Source organism: Hemicordylus capensis, chromosome 2 (genome assembly GCF_027244095.1).
Source record: "Hemicordylus capensis ecotype Gifberg chromosome 2, rHemCap1.1.pri, whole genome shotgun sequence".
NCBI lineage: Eukaryota > Metazoa > Chordata > Lepidosauria > Squamata > Cordylidae > Hemicordylus > Hemicordylus capensis.
The window spans coordinates 96751881-96772396 of NC_069658.1; the positions used below are offsets into that span (position 1 = coordinate 96751881).

A 20516-nucleotide genomic window follows, 5' to 3' on the forward strand; every position below is an offset into this window, starting at 1 on the left:
TGGATATAAACTCTATAGAAAGGACAGGGAGTGATGAATTGGGGGTGGAGTAGGGATGTGCGTGAATAAAGGTTCATGCACAGGTTTGGCGCTGAAGTGGATTCGAGAGGTCCGAACCGTTTCAGCACTGCTGGGGGAGCGGCAAGCGGGACCTTTAAAAAGAAGTACAGTTTACCTGCTGTCTGTCACCCCATGCAGCTTCCTGCTGCAACGATACTCCCTCCAAGAAGCCGCACACGGAAGCCATGTATGTGCCATCACAGCAGGAAGCTGCATGGGGTGGCTGAGAGCTGATAGGACCTGCTCTACTCCTTTCTAAAGGTCCCACTTGCCACTCCACCACCCTCGGCGGCTCCAAACCTCTGCACAAACCTTGGTTTGTGCACATCCCTAGGGTAGAGTAGCACTGTATGATAAAGAAGGCATAGAATCTAACAAGTCGGAGAACCTAGGAAGTCTGGAGTCCTCCACAGAAACCCTGTGGGTAACAATACAAGGCCTGAAGGGAATTAGCTACTAGAAACATGCCATCGCCCTCCTGATCAAAACACTGACAGTGACTGGGAGCTGCAGAAGGAAATCAGGGAGGCGTCAAAGAGATACAGAGCTGTAATAGTGGATGTCTTCAATTATCCACACAGACTAATTAAACTCACATTCAAGTAATGACAAAGTGGCCAAATTTCGAGATAACTTTCTGTGCCCTAGAATAGTTGGTCATGGAACCAAAAAGCGAGAAGATGATCTCAGGACGTTAATCCTGAGTGGCACCCAGGCAGTGTTCCCTCTAATTTTTCTTCTTCAGTGAGCGGGATGAGGTTGGTTCTGGGTGGCAGTTATCAAGGAGGTGTGGGCACATATTTATTAATACATCCCACTATAGATACAACACACACACACACACACACACAAATACTGAATGAAAGAAGTGTATTTTACAATTCTATTCTATTTCTAAAATATTGTATTTATAACATTGGGATTTATAGCGCCAAACTAAGTTTGCTAACTTTTGGTTTGAAGCCAAGCTCTTAAAATTCCATAACGACAAAATTTATTCTATCTGAGCTTTTCTGAAAGTAGTGTCTTCTTGATATAGTGATTCGTTTTGTCCTGTGCATTAGGCTCCTGCTTGTTACACTCTTATTATCTTCTCTGCCACTTATCAAAATTTGATCGTTCTCAGGGAATAGTGCTAGATTCCCTCAGTATATGAGATCTGGAATAACTAGATCACATACAGTACAAAAACCTTCAATTAACTAGGAAATATATTTATAGCAATTTTCATTACTTAAAAATTCTGAATATGATATTTTAAATTATTGTTCCCAGCAGAGTTTTAACACTCAATGATCTCAATAATAGTTAAAATAAGTTCAGAAATTTTCTGGCAAAAAAAGACTATTAAAGGCTTATGTTTAAGTAATGAAAACAGTTATAAATATATTTCCTAGTTAATTAACTAGGGGAGACATGAGAGAGACCTATAGAATCATGCATGGTGTGGAGAGAGAGAATTTCTTCTCCATCTTGCATAACTCTAGAACCAGGGGTCATCCCATGAAACTGATTGCTAAGAAATGTAGGACCAACAAAAGGAAGTACCTTTTCACACAATGCCTAATTAACCTATGGAATTCTCTGCCACAAGATGTGGCGACAGCCACCAGCCTGGAATCTGGTGGCTACTAGTCTGAGGGCTATAGGCCACCTCCAGCAGAAGAGGCAAGATGCCTCTAAATACCAGTTCCAGGGGAGCAGCAGCAGGAGAGAGGACATGTCCTCAGCAATTGCCTGTGGGCTTTCCAGAGGCATCTGGTGGGCCATTGGGTCAAACAGGATACTGGATTAGATAAGCCTTGGGCTTGATCCAGCAGAGCTGTTCTTATGAAAGGTTGCCTGAGAATCTACAGTGAGTAGCTCATTAGGGATGGAGAGACAGGGGCAATGCAGGTAACCTTGCAGTGACAGAAGACACTGGGAAAGTTACCACCATCAACTCCCTAAAAGCATGGCAGAAAGACTGAGGGACTGTGTCTGCATAAGGGGCAATTATAGGGAAAACAATTCAGTGGGCAAGGTATACAAGGAAGTTGGAAGAGGCTACTGTCATAATGTCAACAAGTGTTCACTGTAGCCATTTTATTGGATGCTTCACGAGGCAGACAAGAAAGAGGACTTGAAGCAGGTTTGCCATCTAGTGAGATTACACTATAAAATACGTGCAAAATCTGAATCTTCATTTATACGTTGATTTTAATCTATTTTTGGTTGTCTCCTGCTTTCTCTCCTTTGGGCTCCACAACCCTCTGCTAATGTAATGCCCACAGTCAGCTTGCAATAACTATGCAATGATACAGGCTATGATATAGTACTATGCAAGTGCAGCAACTGTTAGGTCCCATTCTTAACACGGATAGCACAATTGCTTTTAGGATTAGTGGGTTCTATTCCAAATTGCTTGGAAGCAGAGATTTACCTTTTAAAAATTGATTCTGTCATGCCAGACCTACTGCAGCTGCCGCCTGTCCCCCCGAATTAGGGGGGAATCCAACTTGGCACTTGCAGTCCAATGTAATATACAGGCACTCCCCAAGTTACAAACATCTGACTTACAAACACCCATACTTACAAAGATCTATAAAATATTAATGAAGTCACCAACTTGCAATCTGCACATACAAACAAGCTCTCTCTCTTGGGAACTGTGTGCGTTCCAAGTTATGAACATCCAAATTACAGAATTACTGAAACACAATTGAGTTATTTGTAAGTTGGGGAACTCCTGTATTTGTTAAAATATAGACAGTAGAATACCTTCAATAACTATGTACTTTGATGTCCACTGCTTCTTGAATGTTGTAAGCAAATTTCTTCTCCTGATGCAGATAACATGTTCTTTAAAATCAAATTCTTCAGTATAAAACCTCAGAAGTCCTAGCCATAACTCTCCAATGGATTCATTATTTTTACCAAATTCTGGCCAAACTTCTGGCTGGAAATGGGGAAGAAAGGAGGGAGGGTTGCTTTTATATGCAGTAATTCAATCCTCAATGGAGTACTGAACAACTACTGTTTCACTGACAGATACCTCTATGATTTCACAGTCTAATTCTTTTAAGTTCTCCAGAGGCTAAAAACATTGAGCTAAAACTAGTGTTTGGAAGCTGCAGAAAGGAACGTCGGTACTTACTGTGAAGGTTTCTTCTTGCTGGTATTACAGGGGTCACCCTTCGTGGGTTATCCCCACCCACATGCTCCAAGAGACAGGATTAAGAAAACTGAAGAAACTTTAAATAGGCCACTTGTGGGCAGTTCCTTCCAGTTCGAATGACAGCTCTAGCCCAGAAAAAACAGCCCTAAACACCTAAGACATTTAACACTCTGGCTCTGGTGTGGCCTTTTTCCCACCTACTTCTCACTGCATTTATTCGTAGGGTTGTCATCCTTGTATGTTTGTTGGTGGTGAGTGCCGGTTGGTGTAAGTTGACTTCTTGACTTGTTCGGTGTGACTGGAGGACCACCTAAGGTGAGTGGTAAAGCTTATTGGCTAACACATTCGCACACTTAGATGTGGAAGGTCTATTCAATTCCTTCTTTATAGCTAAAAGAAAGCCCTTGCGCATTGGCGCCCTAGTCTGTGTGGAGTCATAGGCTTAGAAAGTACGAGTGACCCCTAGCACAGAGGCTCCATGTCTGGATGCTCAGCTTTGAGACCGAAGGCAGATATCACATGTGTTAAGAGGTTGAAAGTCCTCCTCTAAGAATAGACGTTGGTTGGAGATAGGAGGGAATGTCATCAGATATTTCCACCTCTCCGGAGGATGAATGGTCAAGGGTAGAATCTGGTGGGACAGCAGAGTCTTGGGGCCCAACTGGATGCAAGAAATCAGGTGATCTCCCACTCCCCCCCCCACCCCCGCCGCATCCCGAGTCATCTGAAGAGCAGTGGGCTGGAGGAGCTCCCCCCCGCCCCATGGATTTCTTATTTTTTCTCAGGTTATAAATCAACAGAGGAAGAAGAACTACTCCTTTATCTCTTGCACCCTTTATGCCCCTTAAGAGATTTGTGGCTCTCCCTAATGGACTGTTGAATTATCTCCTTGACTCAAACCTGCTGATCAGGGGGGTGAGTAGGCCCCTAGGGAGTGCCTGGGTGAAGGGGCCTCAATGGCAGATGGTGGAAGAGGGGGGAAATTTGGTGTTTCAGTATCAAGCCCCCAGGGGAAGGAGAGATCTCACCAGCACTGCTAGCTTCCCTGCTCCCGTCAGTCCCCCTTGCTCACAAAATGGCCATCATCATCTGCACTGCCCGAGTAAGAGTCTGCAGGAAGGAAACCACCAGCGTTGTCAGGAGGGTTGCTGCCTGCCAGGTCGCTCACCGTGTGGTCTGCCCACACAGCCTGTTATGAAAGTAGCTGCTGCACCAGGGCTGTTGACTGTGAAGACAGGTTGGAGCACTGCCCAACGGGGTGGGGATCTCATCTCTGATGGTACCTTGCACTTGCCAGCACCATTCCCCTCCACTGAGGAAACATGCTGCCTGTCCTTGGACTGGGTGTGCTTTCTCTTTCCTCAGCACTGGAGCGAGCTCCAGTGGCTGGAATTGCATCTGGAATAAAGGTCTTTGCCCTGCGCAGCCAGCGTAGGATGGGAGAAGAGCAGCTGTGGCCCAATGGCACCAGCAGAGCTCCCGCTTGCTTCTCCTAAGACCGCAGGCCTCCGTAGTAGGTCCTGCTGTTTTGGCGGGAAAACTTGTTGCACTGTTGCACAGTGTGCTTGGCCTGTAAAGCCAGCACACTCACTGTCTGCCTTTTGGCAGACATCAGGCTGGAGGGCAGACAGTGGAGGAGAGGCAAGAATTAGCAGAGCAGGGAGTGTAGGAAGACAGGAAAGAACGAGAGAGTTATTAACAGAAAAGTATTTTTTTTAAAAGAGCAAATAAGAGAAGTCAAATAGGAGGAGCAAAGAGTAAAAGAAATTTAACATTTCTTCCAGTCAGTTTTCAATCCTGCCTCCTGGAGCATGTGGGTGGGGATAACCCACGATGGGTGACCTCCTACACCAGCAGAGAACATGCACTTATTAAGTAGTTAATGCAATATTAGCAAGAATGTTACTTTACATTTGGGATCCGTGCCTCTGACCTACCTTGCACAGAATATTTTAACTAACAACAGTCTGTCTGGAAAATATTTCACTAGTTTACCCTAACTGTAAGTTAAATTTGCAACAGAGAGAGTGTGCATGAGTTCACCTTCAGTCTGTGCAGTTTGAAACCACTGGCTCACAACAAACCACAATGGCACTGAGCCAGCCACCTATGGAGCTACCTACCACTTTGAATACTTCTCCAATCCTTACAGTTTGGCTGCTATAAGGAGATGATCCCAGAGTTACATTTTCCTCCTCACCCACTTGACAAAGTCTTGGCTATCACCTGGTTTCTATGGAAATCACACAAGCAAGCCAGCAAAAGCTTCCCAACAGCTTCCTCACTCTGTCTTTGGAGGATTCCACAGAAACCAGCCAATGTCTAGATTTAGGTGAACAGAGCAGAATCAAAGGGGAAGCCGTCTGGGATGTTCTCATTAAATGATGGGATCTTCTCATCATGTGTCCATATGTAGATATATGCACACATGAGATTTGCTAAGATGAAAAAAGACTCACCAATTCATCTATTTTGTCAAAAAAATAGACATTCCAGCCATCAACTAGAATTTCAGGCTTCTTTGGCTCTTTATAGATCTAGGATCACAGAAATATTATATTGTCAGCAAAGCATATTAAGTCAGCAAGCAAGTGTATCAAAAATTAAATATGTACTAGTGGGTCCGGGCACAGAGCATCTGTGCCTCTAGTTGGGCTCCGGCCGGGCCCGCCGCCGCCTCGCCCGGCTCCCGCCGCCGCCTCCTCCAGCCGGGCCCGCTGCCGCCTCACCCGGCTTCCCCCACTTCCTCCTCGCCTCACCCGGCCAGGCCCGCCACCTCGGCCTGTCCCCGTCGCTGCCAGGCTGGGCCCGCCAGCGGCCATGGCCGCCGCCGCCACTGTTCTCCTGGGTGTGCCAGCCAATCAGGCGCCCCCGCAGCTCAGCCAATCAGCTGGGCTGCCGGGACGCATTTTCCCTGGGCACACCCAGGAGAATTATATATATAGATTGTACCTCTTGAAGAACAGGAATGACAGGTGGACTTCTCTGCTGAAGGAAATAAAGTACCATAAGAGTATACGCATAGGAGGACAGGCTACCTCTAGAAGCATCACCGATGTCACACATCTGAAAAGAGGGGACAAAAAAATAAGTTATAGAACTCAGCTGGTAGCATACTTTCTTCTACAGTCCCTAGAATATTGGCTTACCTTTGTGAAAACTTTCATTGTATAACAGAGATATTTTACTCTGGGATCAATAGCTGCATAACAAGACAAAAGCCTTGTATTATGCAGGGCCTGTAAAGAAATAAGTTAAATGTGAGACATTAATGCAAACGGGAAAAATAGTCTAAGCCTGTGGTTTAGAAAGCTCTTTCAAATATTTTCACTGCCAGAAGATTAGCATGTTTCAGACAGACTCAAAATCAAATTTTGAGTGTGCAACATGTACATATACCACACACACTTAAATTATTTAGATTCTGATCATCTAGCAACTACTAAGTCAAAGAAATCTAGAAAGTAAGCTACTAGAATGCATAATTTACAAAAATACACTTGGGATCAAACAGATCTTTGCCTGGCATGTTTAAAGATTTCTGCAATACATGGTGGACACACGGCACCAACAACCATGGTATCTTTATTTTTTGGCTTCCCAAACTCAGTATTGGTTCTCTTGATGCTTTACAACCCTAGTTTTGTTCAGTAGGATCACATGAATTAAGAAGCAATTTTCATCAAGAGTATTGTGCAAAGTAAACTTTATTTTCTAAAGTAACAAGAAAATTTCCTCAAAGTAGTCTGGAGGACGGATTTCTGCACAAATGTGAATCGGTTAAATGTTCTTGTTTATAAAATCCTCACAGTGAGTTTGGAAGTTGTACTTTTATTTCAAGTTGGGATATAGTCTTACCAATGTATTATACAAACTGATGTCTACTTCAAGACCACTTCGAACATGAAAGAATTTGACAATCGGCACTTTAGCAGTTGTTATGGGTAAGATATTTCTTAGACCTGAGAAAAGTACAAAAATACTGATTTACACCAATTTAATTCAATGGCAATATGATGATTGCAACCAACATAGCTGTGTGCAAAATAGGACCAAGGCTGCAACCTTATGCACACTTCCTTGGAAGCAAGTCCCACTGATTTCAAGCTATGTTGTTTTATTTTAGAGCAGCTGTTTTCAAAGTGTGTTCTTGGGAACCCCAGGAGTCTTTGGAAGCTTATCGGGGGTGCCTCAATGAGAAAATCATTAAGACAGCTCTCCCATCACTACCAATCTTTTCTTACAGCTACAGGAGAATACTGAAGGGCACACTTTCAGTTCACATGGAGTGATGGTGAGGCCCAAGAGGCCTATGGCACACTGCCTGAATGGACATACACGCCAACAATATACAATGCTGAAAATTTGTATTTTCTGCCTACTTTTTGGCAGAAAAGTCAAGATGGAAATGGTTCCTTGAAGTTATTAAGGTTGATTTCCACTGTTTTAGTGGATAACCCTCAGTTAGAAAGCTGCAATTAAAAGTTATCAATGAACCTACTTTATTACTTCTACTAAGTGCAATTAACCTTGTTACAAGTTCTTTCAAAATATCCCAACTGGAATCTATACAAGTAGGCAAAGCATGTTTATATATAGCTTGGAGAGTAGTTCTCACATGTTAGTTATTGGGCTATAGAGCGAGAAATGTTAAAAGTCTGCAAAGAAAAAAAAATGGAAAAATTTGTAGAGGACACTGGCTGACATCTTAACTACTGAAGTGCACAAGTGAAGGAGGACTGTGAGACACAACAAAAGCTCATGTGCAACTTCCCTAGCCCCTTCTGTGGGTGCACTGTTGCACAAATGGATGAAACGCCCTTGCTTTGCCTACACTCTGGAAGAGGTGTGTAACAGAGGAATGACACTGCTGACCCTCAGTGATGCACTTCCTCTCTTACACACTGGTTCCAGAGTGCGGACAAAACATGGACATTTCACCCACTTGCACAACAGCATGTAGCTAGAGGGACTGGGGGAATTGCAACAGACTCCTGTCTCATCTCCACAGCCCCTCCTTATCCATATGCTTCGTTAGTTAGGATGTCAGCCACTGTCTCCAATTGTTTACTATACAGAAATATTATTAAAGTAATATTTACAATATTGTTAATAGAGAGATCAGAAAATACTGTTTCTTCTGTTTTTAGTCTAGATGTGGACTGAGAGGTCTTTCCCATTTCAGACAATGAAAGTTACCTTTTATTTATTACAGTGTTTCTATAATTCCCCCTTTCTAATTTTCAACTGGAAAAACACAAGACTTGTTCAGACACATCAGATAGTAGCAACTTGCAGGTCAATATCAAGCACTATTATTCTTCAATATACTTATTACATTTTACAAGTATAAATACCTCAGTTTTATTTATTTTTTAAACAAAGATCTTAAGTACTAAGACGTACATAGTTTATGAATTTAAAATGTTAAAGTATAAATATGATACAAAAGTAACTATCGTATATATTTCAGTTTACCCAAAATATGTTTTTTTCCAAAGCTTCAAGATTTCTAGAACTTTTACCTCTTAGATCTACTATTATTCTTCACCAATCCTTCCAAATTTTGTTCCTAACTTCACCATTCCCTTAATTTCATGTCTACAGAAGTTATGCTTATATATATGAAAATTAAGACTACATTTACTGTTCTATTTTTCTTACCATAAATACTGTTTGAAAACAACAATTAAAAGCTAATAAATCTTGTAAGTCATGCTGTATTAACACTGATGTAAAACTTTGCAATACAGTACATGGTTCATTAAACTGAAGATTATACACACTGCATTGTTTTTTGAAAGCTGTCATGGCATGAACATGAGAAATAAGTTTGCATACTTCAGCGCAGGACTGCACAATGTTGGCCCTCCTGCAGAGGCTGAACTACAACTCCAATCATTCCTGACTACTGGCTGGGAATGATGGGAGTTGTAGTCCAATCACAGCTGGAGGGCCAAATTTGTGCAGCCCTGCTTTAGTGTAATGCCTGTATTTTGATTGTTTTACTGTAGGGGATGGGAAGAAACAGTTTGATACCAAGAGTCATACATTCAAATAGGAGGCATTAGGAATGTATACTTGTGGGGAAATGACTGAAGACTGATAGCAAATTCAACACATTTAAATATCCTACCACATTAAAAACATGCAAATCAAAATTCATGAAAGTGGCTTTAAAATACCACACTGGCTCCAATAGCTTGTCTGATACACTTTCAGGACACTATCAACAACTCCTTTAACTTTAACTCCTTTCACAAGCCAACTCAGTGTTTAATGTTTGCTGAATGAGTTTGCTCTGTGTTCTTAATGACATTGATTATATCTGCTTATTACTTTCATAAACAGTCTCACATAATTCATATGCTGAAAATGGTTTTGTAAAAAACACGTTTACCTGAATGTTTCTTGAGCACTCTTGCAAGTTCTTCAATAATTCTTATGCAATCAAGTCCCTGTGATACAAAAAGAACTCCAATGAATTGACAAAGTCTGTCTCAAAGGAAAAAAGAATGGGTTTTTTTCTGTTACATTTTTTGCTGCCAGTGGAAAGACTTGGAGATCAACTGTGCAACAGGTCAACCCATGTTGTTTACAGTGCATGAAGTTTTCAATATTGTTGAAATTATGTTCAAAGTGTGCTGTAGTGTATGCCTTGGTACTAGGGTTTGTATTTTTCCCATTTTCAATTCAGGCACTTGCCAGTGTATGCTTGCTGTTCTATTCATCTTTCCATAGAGCAATCAGTGATGGAGAAGGGAAGTAACTCACAGCTTTGACCAGCTGTCTGGATACCAGCTCAAATTTAGTGCAGGCTTTTTGGATTTTATACTGCTCATAATACTAGTTACAACTGTATTATGGAAGGAGAAAGAGCAGGCAGCAAGCACTCATTTTCCCCCTTGTTCATAATAGCTGGCCTATGCTACAAGATTTGTAAAAGTCATGGCAAGCAGTTGCCAATATAGGTTTCTGCAATTAAAAACCAACAAGGACAGTCCCAGTGTTATGACACTACTTCTGTAGCATTTGAGTGGATCGTTAACTGTTTTTAATAATAGATTTCAAAGAAAACATTAAAATTACATGAGTATAAGTGATTGTTGACTATGCATTTTGATATAAACACACAGGCTGACATCCACACTAACGAGGCACTGGTGCTATGCGAGAAGCACCAGTTAAACTGGTGCTATGCAAGAAGCATTAGTTAAACTCTTCAGAAGAGTTTAACTAATGCAGCGGGGTGGGGGAATTTTAACAATTTCCCCTTCCCCCTGGAAAGCACGGTGTCATCCAAAAATATGATCCTGAGGACTGTGTAGCCCTCAAGGACATGTATTTGAGAGGCACAGAGTGTTACCTGTGGAAGGGAAGATTGTCAAAATTTCACACATACACCCCATACCTGATGCAAGCACTGGTGCAACTTTAAGCTGGAACTGTTCAGAAGCACTAGTCCTTCATTAGTCTGGATGTCAGCCACAGATTTTCTGAATACTAGAAGGGTGAATTTATTGTCTGTTTTTCACACAGTGAATGAATCAGATATGTTTGTGTGTGAACAAGTGGAATATTAGAGGTTCCACTGAAGGCTGAAAGACACCAAGAAGATTAAGAATACTAAAGATTGTCAGAAAGGTGGCATTTTGTTAAAGTTATATCATGTTTGAAACAACACATGTATCCAAGTTTGTCCAGTGATCCATATTGAAAAGGCTACCTCAGCAGTTTCCAGACCATCAACTGTCATACAGATATCGAGATCACTTTGCTTGAAGCCAAATCCATTCTTTGAAGAGCCAAACAAGTTTAATTTGGTACCTGTAGAGGAAGACATTTCAGAGACATATTTATACATGATTATTAGTGGCTGACATCCAAACTAATGAAGCGCTGGTGCAATGGCGGCCAAGATCCAGATTAATGCTGCATTTGTGCATGAGGGGAAGGGGCAATTTTCAGTGACTTCCCCTTCCTTCCGAAGCCTTCTGTGCTTCTCAAAATAATATCCCCAAGGGTGTGTGACCCTCAGACACACATTTTTGGGTGGCACAAGCAGTTGTAGAGGGAAGGGGAGATAGTTTAAAATCATCTTTCCCCCATCACATGCCAGCACAACATTAATCTATGTGTCAACCAGTATTTGCTAATATTTAATACTGTATAAATAGAGCACACTAAAGAGTATAAAGGATCTGAATTGTCAAATATACTAACAGTTTCTACTGGAGAAAATATGGCACAGGCATTTACAGTAACCCCTTCCGTAGTTACTAGATTTAGCAACGTGAATGAAGGACATGATAAAAATCATTTAAAAACTCTCATATTTAAAGGTGAATAAAAATTTAAAATGACAGGTTTTAAAAAGTCAAAAGAAACACCTGAAAATTCTTGGCGGATGAAGCTTTCAAGATTTTGCCGTATATATTCACGAGCCTGGTCCTCTATAATATTTGGAGCAAAGTCCTCTGTTGAGAATACACACTTTGTTTAGAAACAGGATCATGACAGCAAGTAAGAGATGCATAAAATAAAAAACAAAAATTTAATATTGCACCTCACCTTAACTACCTGAAAATCTTGCTCGATTTAGAAAACTAAATAATCTGAGGCACTATACGAGTAAGAGGAGGAATACAAGATCTGTGAAGCAGTGTGCAACAGCTGATATCCTGAAGGAGTAGAACCAGTGTCAGCCAAACTCCCTAGTTACTTGATATTAGGTTGTATCTTGTCTTGTGGCAAGCAGGCAATACAAAACTAAACAATTAATTTTTTATGTAAAGTTAATATCACTAGTAGCAACATACAAATCTTTCTATGGATGTATTAAAAGGCACTTGCCAGTGCCTTTTTTTTAAAGCTGCACACATGTATTCCAGATAGTCAGTGATGGACAATAGTCTGGAAACTCAGATTGCCTAATAGCTGCAAGGCAGGGTGTGCATGTGCATGCAATCATTTGCAAGAGAGAAATAGAGGACAGGAAGGTGTGATTAACACCTGTTCACTGCTTTCCTCCTGAAAACTCATTCTCTGTGACATGGCGCAGAAACGCTTGGAACTCCGGGCTGAGAGAGATGACTGCAGAGGAAAGACAGTCCTACTTTGAATAATATTTTCAATTATTCACTTTGAGAAATACTAAGAAAAATTTTGTAAATACAGGGTTTTTTTGGTAAATAATTTCAGAAAACTTGAAAATATAAATAAAACTTTGCCAACTTACTATAACACTGGATGCACACTTGATCCAAAATATTGGAAAACTTGGGTGTTAATGGTGGCAAAGGATCTAGCTCAATTTTTTTGAAGTCTTCTGGACAATCTCGCTTTAGGTGACCTTCTCGCTTACACAAGCTGCATACAACTGTAGGAGACTATATCAAGAGAAAGGAAACTACGTAAAAAGTTTGTCTTCTCAGGGCTCAAGTACAACCTCTAGCTTCATAAACTACAGAACCGAAGAGAAATATCCAGTAGGAGAGCTGTCACACAGCACTGGGACATGCATGGGGACAAGATACATTTGTCTCCATCAAGAATGATCAAATTCTGTAGACCTCTTCAGAAGTTTAAACTAACAAAAAAGGATGAAGTACATGCATACAGCATCCCATGAGTGTACCTGCAAACCCTGACACACTTAAAAGCTCCACCCCCACACTGAACATGCTTATAGCATTTGTCTCTGCAAGTGTTCAGTGCAGGGGTGAGGATTCCGAGTGTATCAGCGCTGGAGTAGGACTTGTAGACACACCCTTGGGATGCTGTACACAGTAGTTATTTTTAAAGAAGTCTGAGAACAGCTTGCATTACCGTAAAATATCATATTCGCCAAACTCTAACCTTACACAAAGCTGATACCCTCATGGATAGTCAATTAAAGTTGGGGTTACCTAGCTGAGAGGACTTTGTATGTACAACTAGATATATCTGGGTGGTATTAAAAAAAATCAATTTTTTTACTAGATCTTGATTAAAATTGAATGGTGTTTTATGGAAATGTGTTTAATAAATAATTAGTGACAAACCACAATTGGTAGGGCTTGCATACCAGATTCATGATGGTGAGATTCAGCTTACCATCTCTAGTTTACAGCAGGTGAAAAAGTAATACTATGCTTTGAAGTAGGTAATAAGGATGTGCACAGAACCAGTGGTTCTGCCGGTTCGAAGGCGGCGGGGGTCTGAGCACTTACCCCTCCTGCCACCCACCCACCCCCGCCAGTGTCCATGTTTTGCAAAGCCAATCAGGGCGGCAGCATACCTCCCTGTCACCCCATTGCCCTCGTCTTCCGGATTATGACCAGACTCAGGTCATATCCGGAAGACGAGGGAAATTGGGGCAGCAGGGAGGTACGCAGCCACCTTGACTGGCTTTGCAAAAACATGGATTCTGGTGGGGGGGAAGCGTCAGGAGGGGTAAGTGCACCCTCCCCTGCTCTTAAAGAGAGACTCCCAATGCCTTTGAGCCTCCCTGCCGCAGTTCTGTGCACATCCTTAGTGGGTAAAGGACAGCTAGAGATGAGGAAACACATTTTTAATTCCCATGGGAACCATATCTCAATTGCTAGGGAAGCTGGTGAGCTCTGATAATCGGGGACAGCTGTTAAAGCACTACACGATAAATAATACGTTTTTGACACTTAAATGTTATTACCTTGCCTTTTGTGAAAACAGATTTATTAAACTCATAAAAGAATTCAGATTTGCTACATTGGTCTATGGGTATTTTGCCTTCAGAAGGCTCTCCTTTTTCAGAAATAGTTTCTTTGTTCAAATCTACTCTTGGAACTTCATCTACATTCTTCCTGAGCTCAGTGTCTTCATATTTAACAGATATGAACAAGTCCTCTTCAGACAAAGCCTCTTCATCACCAGATCCAGTGTACGTGTTGTCCAGTTCATCTTCAGTATTCATAACATTACCATGTTGTCTCTTGTTTATGATACTCTGTTCTTCTTCTTCATCATCACCCTCCTCAGAGTTATCCATTTCAAACACCTGTCCCTGAGCTTGTGGTTCCAATTTGATAACAGGATCATCCAGTTCATCAGTACCTTCTGTGCTCTCTTCATCACCATCAATCTTATCATTTAGCACATCACTGCATTCTAAGCCAAACTCATCAAGAGTCGCTGCAGCATTTTGAAAACTTTCCAAATCAGAAATGCTATCCGTTTCAATATCCTGCTCGCTAGTGGGAACAGCAAGATCTCCACTTTCACTATCTTCATCCAAATCCTGATGAATACCCAAGTGTTCCTGCCATTTTTTGACAGGCTCATGACCTTCCTCCTCCTCTTCTTCATTTCCACTCTCTGTCTCTTCACAGCTTGGTTTAAATTCCTCATTGTCACCAGAAATAAGTTCTTCAATGATGCAGTCTGAGTCCTCATGAGCAATTTCTAAATGCTCTATCTCATCTGCCAGCTGTTCTTCCACAAAGCTTTTGGGACTAAACACCTGAGAGGGATCAGATGTATGATCCTGAGGAACACATGAACTTGTCTTGATTGTAGTTATACTGCTGTTTGTCTGCCTTGCCTCCTTATGTGCACTTTGTACATCAATGAAGTCATGTCTAAAGGCATTCTTTTCAGGCTCTAATAGAACTAAGGAGTCCAGACTTTTCTTTTGGTTGTGTTTTGTACTCTGTTTGTGGGGCAAGGCAAAATACTTGTAAGTTGCCCGTAAGCAGTGAAGGATATACTCATATACCAGTTGACTATTAAGAGTCCTTGCCACATTCCTCTTCACTGAGTAAGGATCTGAGGAAAACAAATGTAAACAAAGAAATATGTAAATGTTCTAAATGAAGTACATATTCCTAGAAAAGTCATGAGAGGTTTAATTATTATCGTTTAACTTGTTTAATGGCATTTTTGTCACCTTTTCAACTCAAAGATGCTCTATGTGAGAATAAAAAGGCAAGAATAAAAACATTACAGCCAAATTCAAGATCAAAACAGACCAGAAAGATGTAGTGGGTCCATAGAAATCACCATGCTTAACTGCGACCAGCTAACACATGAGAAAACAATCTGGAAGCAAACTATATAGGATGGGTATCCTAAACTTCCTCAAAAAGCCATTACAAAAGATGGGTTTTCACAACAGAAAACACCCCGCTGTGTACGCTTTGTACGATTACCCAAATAAAGGGCAGAGCATAAAGAAGGGCCTCAGTAACACTTTCAATACTTAATTAAACAAAAGCCAATTGGCTTGTTTATCACATCATTGATATGTAGGCCATTTTAAGTAGGGATGTGCTCGAAGCATTTCGGCACCTCTATTTCTAGGTGCTGAAAGGTTTTGAGCTGCCCCAGCCAAATTGCTTTCGACTGGGGGAAAGTGGGCACTCTAAAAGGAGAAAGGTATATCTTACCTGCCCTTCCGTTGCAGCTGCACTGCCCCCTACCCACCCCGGCACTGTTTTCATGAAGCAGCCAGGCTCTCTGTTTACCAGTTGCATTTGCATAGGAACAGGAAGTTCCTTGTTTCCAGCAGGAAATGGCAACTGAACATGTGCGGACACCATCTTGAGGGGTCAGCAAAAACAGGTTGCTTACCTGTAACTGATGATCTGGTAGTGATCCGTTGATATCCATTAGAGTGGGTTCTGCGCCCGCGCAGAAGCCTCTCGATATCGAGTTCTACAGCTCTTCTACAGCGCCTGCGCCCCGCCCCAAGTGACCACATGGCTATTTAAGGCGGGAGGAAGTGCAGGCACCTCAGTTCCTTGTAGACCGACAAAACAGTCAAATAAGCAGGTAAGTTCTACTTGTAGTGAGGTAAGTACTACTGCGGAGGAAAGGTTTGGGAGGGTCTAGTGGATATCAACAGATCCCTACCAGATCATCAGTTACAGACATTGCAACACCCTTTTTAGGACAGCTCTCCCAAAATTCACCTCCGCAGCAGACTGCAAGTCTATGGCGCAGTGCTTTATAAATGGCTGCTCAGGTGATCAAGTAGCAGCCTTGCAAATATCCTGAAAGGATATGCCAGCCAGGTGAGCAGCTGAAGCGCCATATGCCCTCGTGGAATGTGCCCTGACGGTCTTTGGGGGCTGTATCTTTTGTAGAGAGTATGCCAGATGGATAGTCTCTACCAGCCAGTGTGACAGTCTCTATCTTGATAATGTCTGTCCCTTGTTCTTCCCTTTATAGGAGATGAACAGTCTTTTTGATGACCGGAAAAAACTTAGTCTTAGAGAGGTAGTAAAGAAGAGCCCTGCGAACATCCAAAGAATGCAGAGCCTTTTCCAGCGGTGTGGTTGGAGATTTAAAGAAAGTGGGCAACACTACATCCTGGTTGATGTGGAAGTCCGACACAATTTTAGGTAAGAAGGAGATATCAGGTCAAAGGAGAACTTTGAGTAGAAACGTGCGTAGGGGACATCCATCCAGAGAGCCGTAAGCTCACTCACCCTACGTGCAGTGGTGATCGCTACTAGGAAGACAGCTTTTAACAATGTTAGCTTCAGTGACATAGAATGCATGGGTTCGAATGGGGGCTCAGTGAGAGCGGAGAGGACCAGTGAGATACTCCACTGTTCAAGCAGTTTGCAGACAGGAGGGTACAAGTTAGCCAGGCCCTTCAAGAAACTTTTGCAGGAGGAATGGGAGATCACCGTCCTGCCATCCCACCCTGGATGTCTAGATGATAAAGCCACTAGGTGGACTTTAATAGATACATTTGAGAGTTTTGCCTTTTTAAGAGAGGTCATATAAAGTAGAAGCTCATGGACTGAGGCTTCCTTGGGGCAAAATGCGTGACGAGAAGCGTAGACACTGAACCTCCTCCACTTGCTAGCATAATTCCGTCTCGTAGACAGTTTGCGCTGATTCAGCATGATCCGCTTCAGGAGTCGACCCTCCACGCTGTCAGTTGTAGGGTTAGAACCCCTGGATGTAACAGGCACCCATTTTCCTGAATCAGGAGGTCTGGCTGGTTGGGAAGTCTCCGAAAGTTGTTCGAAGTCAGTCTGAGTAAATGCGGAAACCATGCTTGGCGGGGCCACCACGGTGTGATCAGGATGCACTTCACATGGCCCATCAGCAGGCGTGCTACAACTCTGCCTACAAGTGGTAGGGGGGGAACATATAGCTCCAATTTTCCAACCAGTCCAGCTGGAAGACGTCTCCCAAGGACCGAGGGTCGTGACCCACTCTCGAGCAGAATAGCTTGCATTTTGTGTTCTGCCGCGTAGCAAATAAATCGATCTCTGGGTGACCCCAAAGGCAGAATATCTGACTTAGGTAAGTGTCATTCAGTTCCCACTTGTGCTGAGTTTCTGTCGAGAACGAACGACTGAGGCCATCTGCTATTATGTTATCTGTTCCCTTGATGTGGATGGCCAGTAGCATAATACTGTTCCTGATGCAGCAATGCCAAATCTGTAGGCTCAGGGCACACAGAGATCTTGAGACTGTTCCTCCTTGTCTGTTCAGGTAGGCTATTGCTGTTGTGTTGTCCAGCTGTAATTGTACAACCCTGCCCCGTAGCATTGGTAGGAAGGCCTTCATTGAAAGGAAGACTGCTAGAAGCTCTAGAAAGTTTATATGTAGTTGGCTCTGTGCGCGTGTCCAGAGGCCTTGAGTCATGGTGGCATTGCAATGACCGCCCCACCCTCATAGGGAAGCATCCATCGTGACCCAAACTGACAGAGGTTGTGACTGGAAGGGTCCTCCTCTGAGCAGGTTGGTCTTCCGAGTCCACAAGGACAACATGCGTAAGAATGGTGTGGGAACCAGAAGGCGCTTTAGTGGGCTGTCCCTCAGCAGGTTGAATGAAGAGAGGAACCACATCTGTAACTTCCTCATCTTCAGCTGGGTGTAACGTACTGTCAACTTGCAAGAGGCCATTAGGCCCAACAGACGTTGTATTTGACGAGCTGGTTGTGAAGGGTTGCCCTGAAATTGGTGTACCAGGGTGGCGATGGCTTGGCAACGATCCTTTGGAAGAAACGCTCTCCCCAGGGTAGCATTCAACACAGCTCCAATGTACGTCGTGGCAGGTACCGGTGTGAGGTTGGACTTCTTCCAGTTGATATGTATTCCGAGGTCCTGGAGAAGGCTCAACATATAATCTATCTGCGAAAGTAACTCGCTTTTGTCGTGTGACAACAAGAGCCAATTGTTGAGGTACGGATACAGTTTTAGTCCTTTCGTTCTCAGGTGGGCTACCACCACTGCCATGCACTTTGTAAAGACACGAGAGGCAGTGCAAAGTCCGAATGGTAATACTTGGTACTGGTAAATTGCATTTCCTACAGTGAACCGTAGGTATTTCCGGTAGGATGGATGGATTCCTATATGAAAGTAAGCGTCCTTCAAGTCTAACATCACCAGCCACCGCTCTTGGAGTAGGAGCAGCAGGATATCCTGTAACGTTGTCATACGGTATTTCTTTACTCGGACATACTCGTTTAGATGTCTCAGGTCCATGATAGGCCTTATCCCCCCCATCCTTCTTCAGAATTTGAAAATAACGGGAATAGAACCCTTCCCGTCTTTGTGCCCATCACACTGGCACAACAGATTTTTTGCGCAAGAGCTCCTGCACCTCTTGGTATAAGGCCGGTGTCTTTGTGAAGCGAATGCCCCGAGAACAAGGGTGAGCTTTGAACTCTATTGCGTAACCATGTTTGATAATCTTCAGTACCCAGCGATCTGATGTTATATGGCACCATGCTTGCGCATGACTTGCCAACCTGATGGTTTTGGTGGCTATCGGGTACAGCTGGGTGTTGTATGCCGGTTCCTTGTTGTCCCCGATGTTCTGGGGAGGTGAGCAGAGCTGCGGTAGAAGGTAATGCAATGGGCTGTCCTGATTTTCAAAGTCGCTGCTTGTTTTCTTCCATCTGTTTTCATTGGTTGGACTGAAATTTGCCCTTCTGTTGGTTAGTACGTTGTAAGGATGGTATGACTTGCAGTAGTCCCGGCGGTCCTGTTGTCTATATGAAGAATGCAGGCGATAGAAGGATCTCTGCCTTCCCCCATATGATGTTGAGGTGGATGCCGAGGTTGTAAAAGTCTTGGCTGTAAATTTTGATTTTTTCATTTTCTCCATGGTGGTATCCGTTTCCTCGGAGAAAAGGCCCTTGCCATCAAATGGCAATCCCTCTTTTTTAATTTCATATCCTGTTGGAGGGAGGCAGAGCGAAGCCATGCATGGCGTCTCAGAGTTATCGCAGTCGTGATGGATCTGGATTCCGATTCTGCCAGGTTTTTGGCCATACTCAGTTGTTGGCAGGTGAGGTCCGCTGCTTTTTGCAAAGTCTTGCGGAATCTAAGCTTGAATTCTTCTGGAGATAGTGCATCCAAATCCTTTTCCAGATCTTCCCAAATGCAATAACTATATTTTGCCATGCAAGCCAAGTAATTTGCCACTTTCACCGAAAGACATGATGTAGAATATAGCTTTCTCCCCATAACATCCAATTTCCTTCCTTCTTTATCTGCCAGAGTGGTGTGCCTCCTTCCTGATCTGGAAGTGGTTGTGCAATCTATGATTAAGGAGTTCGGAATTGGATGTTTAAACAGGTACATGTTATCTTGCTCCTGCACCCGGTAGAGGCCCTCTAAGTGCTTAGACATAGGAGTAGAAGTGTGTGGCACTTGCCAAGAGCATTGAGCTGCTTTAGATATTATGGGTAGTAGTGGTAAAGTAACGGGTTGGGCCGACTGAGATCGCTGCATGAAATTACAGACTGGATCGTCTATGGTCTTTAGTTGAGAAGACAGATCCAGACCCAGTGCCGACGCCATCTACTTTACATGAGAGTGGTAGGCTTTAAGTTCTTCTGTTGGTGAGACATGGGCTGGAGTAGCCACATCTGGAGAAGGGTCCACCTCTACCGTTTCCGTATCCAACTAAAAGTCGGAGGAGCCATGGTGACTATCTCCCGAGCCATCTTCAGAATGGGTTTGACTCGAAGGAGGTGCCCATGGAGAAGCAGGTGGTGGACGAGGCAAAGTTGCTAAGGGTTCGGTTTGTAACGCCAAGGTGGTAAACGTGCGAACCGTCATTTGGGAGCCCCTTTTGGAAATAAGAGGTCAAGGAGTTTGAGTGGAAGCTGCTTTTTGCACTCTAATAGGCATAGCTGGAGCATCTCCTGCTGATAACGGATGTATATGGAGTGGTGTAGCACTCACATCAGGTTGTCGAAGAAGTGATACATCTTGATGCCAAACGGCAGAGCTCGTAGGACTCCACGCATGGTCCTCCTGGAAGTCATATGATACCCCCAGTGAGGAGGTACCTGGAAGGGCCATT

General features: G+C 43.1%; 1 protein-coding gene across 4 annotated transcripts in view; it reads right to left on the reverse strand.

Annotated features, from left to right (window-relative positions):
* Window positions 1-20516, reverse strand: part of TUT7 (terminal uridylyl transferase 7) — a 46029-nt gene that overhangs the window by 6832 nt on the left and 18681 nt on the right. For all 4 annotated transcript variants that reach the window (XM_053296212.1, XM_053296213.1, XM_053296214.1 and 1 more), the window contains 10 exons: window positions 13890-15001; window positions 12456-12606; window positions 11608-11694; window positions 10944-11044; window positions 9618-9675; window positions 7076-7179; window positions 6367-6456; window positions 6170-6283; window positions 5677-5754; window positions 2821-2998 (listed from right to left, as the gene is read on the reverse strand). In XM_053296212.1, coding sequence (XP_053152187.1) covers window positions 2821-2998; window positions 5677-5754; window positions 6170-6283; window positions 6367-6456; window positions 7076-7179; window positions 9618-9675; window positions 10944-11044; window positions 11608-11694; window positions 12456-12606; window positions 13890-15001 — 2073 coding nt within the window. The remainder of the gene's footprint in view (window positions 1-2820; window positions 2999-5676; window positions 5755-6169; window positions 6284-6366; window positions 6457-7075; window positions 7180-9617; window positions 9676-10943; window positions 11045-11607; window positions 11695-12455; window positions 12607-13889; window positions 15002-20516) is intronic.